This window comes from Natator depressus, chromosome 11 (genome assembly GCF_965152275.1).
Source record: "Natator depressus isolate rNatDep1 chromosome 11, rNatDep2.hap1, whole genome shotgun sequence".
NCBI classification, from domain to species: domain Eukaryota; kingdom Metazoa; phylum Chordata; order Testudines; family Cheloniidae; genus Natator; species Natator depressus.
This window is the reverse complement of record NC_134244.1, coordinates 60,074,312-60,083,784: the sequence shown is the minus strand read 5'-3', so window position 1 is coordinate 60,083,784 and position 9,473 is coordinate 60,074,312. Positions and strand designations below refer to the sequence as shown.

The 9,473-nt window shown below is 41.9% G+C and overlaps 1 protein-coding gene across 1 annotated transcript in view; it reads right to left on the bottom strand.

The window, feature by feature from the left end:
* Positions 1-237: 237 nt before the first annotated feature.
* Positions 238-9,473, bottom strand: part of NBEAL1 (neurobeachin like 1) — a 126,037-nt gene continuing 116,801 nt past the window's right edge. The window contains exons 52-57 of the mRNA XM_074967960.1: positions 9,026-9,142; positions 7,960-8,121; positions 7,554-7,607; positions 6,696-6,844; positions 4,828-4,963; positions 238-2,090 (exon numbers count right to left, since the gene is read on the bottom strand). Coding sequence (XP_074824061.1) covers positions 1,989-2,090; positions 4,828-4,963; positions 6,696-6,844; positions 7,554-7,607; positions 7,960-8,121; positions 9,026-9,142 — 720 coding nt within the window. The 3' untranslated portion in view covers positions 238-1,988. The remainder of the gene's footprint in view (positions 2,091-4,827; positions 4,964-6,695; positions 6,845-7,553; positions 7,608-7,959; positions 8,122-9,025; positions 9,143-9,473) is intronic.

Genomic DNA, 9,473 nt, shown 5'->3' with positions numbered 1-9,473 from the left:
CATTCAAAACTGTGATTCTTCTAAACTTCTGTCTCAATAACGCTTCAGAATCTCTTACTTGTGAAATTACAATAGACAAACCTACTTCACATTCACATACACTTAATACTTCCAGAGTATCCTTGGTATTGTTATTGTATCAGTAACCAGTTAATTTCTGTTTCATGTAGACTTTCCCATGTCCATAACTCATTGCAAAGTGCGGAGGTGGGGGGGGGGGGGGGGAGGGAATGAGTGACCGAGAGAAATGGGGTTAAATATCATACTGACAAGTGCCACAGAGAAATCTTTCCATTTCCCCCTAATTTCCAGATGATTTGATCTGTCACAGCGATTAGTGTTCTAGTTATACATAATCTCATCTAACTGCTCAGATATAATTTGAAAGTAATGGTTAAAACAAGCAACACAATACGTTTTAGATTAGTTAGTAATAAGGTCATTAAAATATTCAGTGTATAAAAGCATTATATCAGGTCATTACTTTCTTTATGAAATTAAGAAGGGGAAGTTGGTTTAAGAAAAAATGTGCCTTGAAAAGAGTGATAACTACTTCTTTAGATAATCAAGAAATATCGCGCTAAAAGTGCATGAAATTAGATTGCACCGTATGGGGTGCCTCCGGTAGTTCAACTCCTCCCCAATCCTAGGGGAAATCTGGCACTATTTAGAAAAGATACAACACATACTCACTTCCATAAGTAATAAAATAAGGAAGAAGAGGGGAGAGGTGGCTGAGAAATATTAACTAAATTAATTCTGTATCTGCATTGGCTACAGAGACATCTTGTTTTCAATTACTACCACTTCCACAAAAGATGTAAGGGAACAATATTTTTCCTCTATTTACATAGAGTCATATTCCCACCTAAAAAAAATAACCCTTTGCCCTGAAGGCAAGGTTTTCCCAGGAGTACTTGAGCTTTTGAGTACTATTTTTGTTGTTTGCAGTATACACAGGGCTGTGATGTCTTCCTCTCCCACATATGTACCTGGATTTTTCTACTTACTTTTCCGGCAATATGAATATGGCTAAACCAGGTTACTTGTTTGACAAATACAGAGCCAAGAAACAAGATATGCTAAATGTAAATTATGATGCAAAGTTTTTCAGGTCATCTTAATTAGAAATTAGACATTTTGGTTTGCAGTAATTATACTATTAATGAAACAGAACAACTCAATCTTGACAGACATGGAAATGTGATTCTCATTCCCTCTGTATTAATACGAGGCCTTAAAACTTGTAAGGGATTTCTAAATGCGAGAGTGTTGCTATGCCAAACAACATAAAGAATGTTCTGCAGTAAATATTCACCGTATTCCAATTCCTACGAGGTTATAATTCATTGTTGTTCTTCAGTTAAACAATTTCTGACAATCAAGTAGTGCCATTGAGGTGCTCCCTGCAGAACAGTCTAAAAGGGATTTTCTCAGGAGCCACGCAACAGAGGATTATTTATAATCATTTACAGTAGTACACAGCAAGCTGATTGGTCGGAAGAATATATCTGAAGTCATAACTCTCAACTGTCCCAATTTCATCAGTACATCTGCAATTGAAGGAATTTCCAGTATATTATCCTGGAATTACAAAGATGTAAATGAGAATGGGATATTTTCCTTGAATTTGAGTTAATATCTTCCAAGCAAGAGAGGAACATCCTGCATTATTCACCTGTATATGATATCATCTGTGGTTTAATGCACTTACAGGTCTTTTTCTGAAACGACGTTCCAGCACATAATCTAGAAAGAGTTCCACTGCTATCAAATCAATGTGATTAGGAAAAAAGTAATAAAACCAATTGTGGGCTAATTTGCATGTGTGCATATGAAAATTACTGTACCTCTACCATACGTTGGTCTTCAACTGACTGTCAAGGATAAGTCCCTGAAACACTCATCAGAATGTTGAGAGATATGTTTAGAGTGACCAAAAGACTAAACAAATTTCTGGAATCCATGAGAGAATTCAGAAGCAGCAATCACTTGGAATCTTGAGTGTTATATTCAGTCTCTCCTGAAGAAATCTGGCTGAGCCGTTTGCTTGATCCCCACAGCTTTCGGGAAAGCTGACCTGAGCGCATCTGTTTAAAGTAATCCAGAGAAACAAAAGGAGGGGGAAGGGATAAGGTGGATAAATTAAAAAAGGAACTTCAGACGCTGATTCTGGAGAAGTGCAGACAATACAAGGTACTGCACAAACACAAAATTATACCAACAGAAATTATTTCAAACAAACAAACAAACAGAAAAGGTAACATTTTGGGATGATTCTTGGATTGGCACAAAAGAACAAAAAGACAAATATTGATCATTATCTTTTCCACTTTTGAACAGTTAAATGGACGCTGTCAGGCAAGTTAGGTCTAATATTTTACCTACTTTAAAATTGTTCTTATTTTGTGGGGAGTGGGTTCTGGATTCTAAATGGCTATTTTGTTAAAAAGAAAAAATGACTGCCAAGTGGAAATGAACAAAATTAGTAGGAAGAGCATTTTATTTTAAGAGGGAATTACTAGAAATGAAGAGCACTTGACAAGGTCTTGTAAGTGATGGACTATTGCAGGGCAGCGATAGCAAAATGGAAGAAAGAGATGGAGAGGAGTTCTCATGATGCCAAATTTCTAGACTTCCACTGATCCTGGGTGAAGTGTTCAGTGCAAGAATTATTAAACAAATGTAGTCTACAGTGAATATTCCATAAGTAAAGACAAGTAATAAGTTGTTCAAAGTGACAAGTAACCAAAGGCAATGTTAAATCATGGATCTAGTGAATTTGTATCACATTTGACTATCTGACAGTATTCTGTCAGAAACTGTTTCAATTAACTTCATAACTAGCAGACCTGGGATTGACCAGTGGCGATCCTATTCTGGCAATAGACCAGAATATAAAATCCCTTATGGTAAAAGAAAATCATCCTTTAATGGCACAAAGTTCAGAAAAAGTTTCTGATACTCATTTCAGAAACTAAGTTTCTCATCAGAAGTCTGGCACTTTGTAACTATGTATTGAGCAGCTAAACAGAATCCAACAAATCATCAGTGGTGTCAGCTCGAACAGGGAACAATCCTGCAGACTTCTGCAGTGTTCTAAGCAACTATATAGTTTTCTAAACCAGAACACAAATTCATTGTACTCAGTCTCTGATTATATTGTCAAAGCATAAAGACAAAATGTCAACGTTAGTCTCGACAGCACTTTACTATTATGTTTAATAAAATATGTAGAAAGAACCTCCATTTGTTCTAAGGCTAAATATAATATCCCCACTGAAGCCCAACTCGTAACAGAGAGAACCTTCTGTAGAAGGAATTTGGAAGTCCTTAATTTCTTATCTCCATATTTTACTTGTCAAACAAAAAAGTTAATACCTTTTAAACACAATAAAATGATTTTTACAAATCGGAGGAAATATGGGATAAATGTTGTCCCTACCATTATTGTTTTTTAATCTGTTTATATAGATATTAATCCTCCAAATTCTCTGAATTATAAACTGAAAACACCGATAAAGCTTGTGGAAAAAACCTGCATATCCTTAGGAGGAATCGAACCCTAGGAACATAGGACAGTGGGGAAGTCAGATTTCTTTGTTGTTAATTAAATTTACTTTAAGTCTCAGATAATGAACAACAAATTCCAGCCTAGCAAAGAGTTTTTCTAAGACTGAAAAATCTTTATAAAAGACTGATGATTTTTAAAAAGCTATCACAAGAGTCTCTTATCTACAACACAAGAAGCTATCCATTAACTCTATAATAGAAAAAGTTGTTTAACTTGAAATTGCTGCAAGTTTTGCCACTGATTTCAATAGAAGCAGGATCAGGCTCTCATTCCATGAAGATCCTAAGCAGGATATATTTTAGTAAACTCTATGTTCCCTTAACTAGAAAAATTTCAGACACTGAGAACTAAGATGCCAGTATGTTTTCAAAATTTATAAAATATATGTTACTTTAATGCCTACTTTTCTAGCAAATACTGAAGGTCAAACAGAGCTTTCCTCAATTTAAAGTCACCCTTCCGGCTGTAACAGTTAACAATAGGAGCTTTCAACTTAAAATATACTGTAGCATTCCAGAGATTCAGAAAGCCTAACCCTGCCTCTCTTCATAATATTGGTGAAATACTTCGACAGAGGTGTTACTAGTAGTTACTGTGAAACCCGTTTTGAACATGACAAAGTGGGTACTGCTGTTTTACATATGGATGCTTTGTAACCGATAGTGCATATGCAGTACCTACAAATTTACATCCACCGTAAGGAGCACAGAGCATAGGGGAGGCTACACAGGGTATCTTTGTGCAGTTACAGTGAGAGAGTCCGAATGGTGAGAAATATGGAATTTTTCAAAAAGGGAGGCAACATATAGTAAAGGATATCTGACAAAAGCCAAAACTTAAAAGAAAGTAGCTCATTCTTTTTTGTTTCCAATTTTCTTCTGGGAAGTTACTTCATCACTTATAACGAAGGTATCACATACTATTCAGAACTTGTTTCTGAGAAGTGACAGACAACACTAGCACATTCAGAAAATGTTAGTTATTCTGTCCTCTTGTTTATTCGACTGTGATAAAGTCTGCAGGTTAGTCCAACTGAATCTGCTTTTTCCCCATCAGTGTTCCCTATATGCTCATTTCTTATAGAGAAATCTCTGTGCATAGAGCCGTCTCAAAAATTATTTCTTCCCCCCTGAAAACTCAAACTTGCTCTTAAGTTTGCCCTGCCATAGAGGAGACCTCTTGCTCAACTGGAAAGCAGAAATAAGTGAATTTCCCACTGTTCGGTAGACAAAGTTCTTGACGGTGGGTTTTACCTCAGCTGGCTTGCCAACACCAACGACAATCAACTTGCCATCCTCCAAGCCTACAAGGATGTGGCTGTATTCTTTGGTAACAGAAATGCAGTGAATCGGCAGTCGCATGGCTAAGGGGGAGATGCTGAGATTCAGGCTGAAATAAGCAAAACCACACAAAAAATGCATTAAATATTTAACTGCTATTCATTATACATAATGGACAGAGCCATACTACAGCTGAACTCACTGAGAGTGAACTCAGATGCATTAAAAAATGGGGTTTCACTGCAAATCCCAATCTGTTTCAATACACTATAACTCAAGTTACAGTGAACTTCTTTCACATAGAGCAGGGGTGGGCAAACTTTTTAACATCTGGGAATAGAAATTGTGTGGCGGGCCATGAATGCTCACAAAATTGGAGTTGGGATGTGGGAGGGGGTAAGGGCTCTGGCTGGGGGTGTGGGCTTGGGGGGGGGGGGGGACAGAAATGAGGAGTTCAGGGTACGGGAGGGGGCTGGGGCAGTGGGGTGTGGAGGGGTGGGGGCTCCAGCTGAGGGTGCAGGCTGTGGGGTGGGGCTGGGACTGAGGGATTTGCGGGCCATAGGAGGGTGCTTCGGGCTGGGACTGAGGGATTCAGAGGGCAGGAGGGGAATCAGGGCTGGGGCAGGGTGTTGGGGACTGGGGTGGGGTGGGGTGTTGCAGGTTCTGGGATGCAGGAGGGTGCTCCCGGCTGGGACTGAGGGATTCAGAGGGCAGGAGGGGGATCAGGGCTGGGCAGGGGGGGTGGCTCAGGGGTGCAGGATCCGGGTGGTGCTTACCTCAAGTGGCTCCCGGAAGCAGCGGCATGTCCCCCACTCTGGCTCCTACGTGGAGGCGTTGCCAGGCAGCTCTGCTGCACGCTGCCTGTCCGCAGGCGCCACCCCCACCTCCCATTGGCCGTGGTTCCTGGCCAATGGGACCTGCGGGGGCAGTGCGCGGAGCAGAGTCCCCTGGCTGCCACTAAGCGTAGGAGCTGTAGGGGAGACATTCCGCTGCTTCCAGGAGCCATGCGGAGTGGCCCCCTGACCCTGCTTCCCAGCTGGAGCAGGGCAAACCTCAGACCCCGCTCCCCAGAAGGAACTTGAGGGCCGGATTAAAACGGCTTGTGGGACGTATCTGGCCCACGGCCTGTAGTTTGCCCCCCCCGACATATAGGGTCAAATCCCATCCCCTTAGTAACAGGGTTGTGCGCTGGGGACGGAATCAGTAAAGAAAGAAATCCTCTCTGCAGAGTGACAGGAGAGCAGACTTAGTGCTGCAGTTACCCCTGCAGCAGGTATGTTTCCTCCTGGAGGCAAAGGCCAATGAATCTGCATAGCGGAAAGAAGAGGGGATTTTAAACTGAAGTTACAGCTGCACACCATAAGCTTGATGCTGCCAGGAGCTGAGCCCACAGCTCCCACTGACTTTGATGGGAGTCACGGATACTCAGTATCTTGCTGGATCAAGCCCCAAGTCTGCATACAACTCTGTCCCTTCCCAGATATTGAGAAGGACATTCCCAGTACTGGGATAAGGGCTGTCAGTGCAGTCATGCACCAGAAGTGGCATTCTCAGCTGACAAATAGGTCTTTCCTGCCCTTCAGTGTCCAGACAATCCAAATAGGGGCCTGGAGCATAAGGGACTCAGCTGTAATTTTGTATTTCCTTTGCAAATTGATTTTCCAGTATCAGTGGACAGGGCAATGAGAGAACAGCCATCTGTGACCTCTTTTGAAAAAGAATGACAAGTCACACCCTTCATGATTTCCACATCATACACCAATACCTATATGTAAATAAACCATCATGCTGGTGCAGTACATCTTATCTGCAGTGATAATCAACTGATGCTGGTCTGTTACCTGTAGAGATCTCGTATGGAAAGGAATCCCTGTAGGCTCCCCATCACGATATATTCGCCAGTCACACACATGTCTGACACTTCCTCCTTTAGACTCTCAGAGCCCAAATATTTCCCGTTCACAGAATAGAGATGTAATGCATTCTTATCCTGAAGAGATTAAAAAGAAATTACTCATGGAGGATTGAACGGATTAAGGGTTTATTACTTATCCGTTCAGCTTGTTAATAGGAATTTAGCCAAGGTTGGTAGTAACTCAAGCTGTTGGTATCTGATGGCAGTTTGTAGAATTAAGTACAGGTTGAACCTCTCTAATTCAGCACTCCCTGGTCCAGCAACATCTGTGGTCCGGCAAAATCAGTGGGTGCAGAGCATCCACTGCTCCAAGCTCCCCCATCCCCCTACGTTTCTTGTGCACCAGCAGCCCTGTGCTTACCAATTCCGCCCCCTCCCTCCCAGTGCTTCTGGAGCGCCGCGAACAGCTGATTCGCAGCATTCAAGCTCCGGGAGGGAGGATGACGACGACATGGGGCCAGTGGCTGGGACCCCGGGCGAGGGGCTGGCAGCTGGGGGAGATCCACTGGCACTCTGTGTTGACCTCCCGTGGTTTGGCAAATTCTCTGGTTCGGCACTAGTCGGCTCCCGAGGGTGCCGGACTAGAGAGGTTCAACCTGTATTTATTTATATTTTTACTGCACTACATTCTGATCTACGGCCGTGCTTGACAAACTTAAAAATACATTCATACTTAACAGCCTCTCGCATTCATCCACAGATAGCACTACCCCAGCAGCAACATGAATATAACAAAAAATTAATAAGCCCACCAAACAAACCAGAGTCCCCTTCCCAGCCTCACCCACTCTCCCAAATCCGACAGGGCAAGGAGCAAAGCTGGGCCTTGCAGCATGTCCTGAAAGTTAACAAACACAGACTGTTAACATTAGGTACATGCCTCTTTCCAATTCTTAGCGCAATTACACAAGCCTTCATCAAAAGAGGCATCCCTACACTGAGTAGGCAGTGAGAATGAATTAAACCATGAACCCTAAAGGTTGTCCCTCTAGGTCAGGTTGTCCCTCTCAATTTTTGAGAAACATTGGTGCATCTGTGGGGCAGCTTGCACACAGAATTTCCTAAGAAATTAGCTCTACTGCAAAAACCCCCCCCCCAAAAACAAAAAAAACCTGGTACATTTATATTTAGTGTTTACAGCAAAACATACACGAGCATTCTATGACCTTGGGTTGAAACTTGTGAAGTACCTTGAGAGTAGTCTTTCCTTCTATACTGGTGTGGACAACTATGTGTCCTTCCCAGGATACAGCCAGGTTGGGAACAGTCAGCAGAAGGGAACTCTCACAAGGTGGTCGCAAAGTCCTCATGTACTGACCTTTCCGAATAGTATGGATAATCACAGTGCTATCCTGTTAAGACAAAAAACAATGCTATTTCTTCACAATAATATTCACATAAGGTAATTATTTGGAGCAAGGGAACAGAACATTTTAAAAGACCTTAAGGTGTAACAGTAGTTATTGAAGAAGGAACTACAGGCACCAGACAGGAATCAGGGCCCCACAGTGCTAGTACACAGATCGTGAAAAAACCCCAGAGTCCTTTCCCCTTAAGAGTTAGTCTCAGCATATGAGGAGACAACAGGTGGAGAAAAAACAAACAAAAGCGGGGGGTGGGGGGTGTTAGCAGTGAAACAAATCATATTTCATAGAGTAAGTAGCCGTCACAGGACACCCCTGTGTAGCCATTATCAAGTGTTTTGGAGGCCTCATGGCAGAACAGCAAATTTTAAGGAAGACAAAAGAGTGGCTTTGCAGATCTTTTATGGGGAGCCTCCTCCCATGCCTGAGGGGTGGAATGGGACAAAATGCAAAGGTGCTTGAGGTAGAATTGCATTATTTAGTGATGAAAGTGGGCCATCATCAGCAGAGTGGAAACAGAGGTCAACAGTTTCATAGAGTTGGAGGGTAGGGTGTGGCTAAACTGTGGAGAGCCTCAGAAAGACAAGTAGTTTGTGTTTGCTGAGGCAGAAAACGAGTTCTGTAGCATGAGTATTCCTACAGGAAACTGGATTTCTTCGGATGGTTATACACACTTCAGACATTCACCTGTCCAAAAGAGCTGTGGCCTACTCTGTGAGAGCAGTATGAGTAACTGAATTATGCAGTGTGTGTGTGTTGACATGGTGCAAGACTTGCTCCTTACCCAAAAGGGAGAAGAGGAAACTAGGAAACAGTAATGTTTTTTCCAGCTACACTAATTCCAGTAATAAATATTACTCCTTTGAAGGGGGAAAATCATGAAGAAGCTTACCCTGGCTCCAGACACCACCATGTCCAGTTCAGTGCTGATGCTAACGCTGGATACCTCATCAGTATGTCCATACAGAATCTGCAAGGGTTTAGGTGCCAGGCCTACAGGAACTCCTCCCTAATATCAACATAAAATGATACATTTATAGATTTTCTCACAGTTGAAGAATACAGAATATCTTTAACATCATAAGCACTGGATGTACTTGATGTAGGCCAAACATCACACTTTACTTCTATAGTTGCTCACATTTACAGCCACCTAAGTCAGCTTCCCTTTTTGTGCCTCAGTTTATTAAATCAAAAGGATGAATTAAATTCCTTTGATCTTTGAGTTCACTGTCTTCTTCATAACGTAATTAAAGAAAGTGAAGACTATTTTGAATAAAAATTATATCAATTTTGTCTCATATCCTGAGGCAACATAGAGAGACAGCCAATCTGATTCT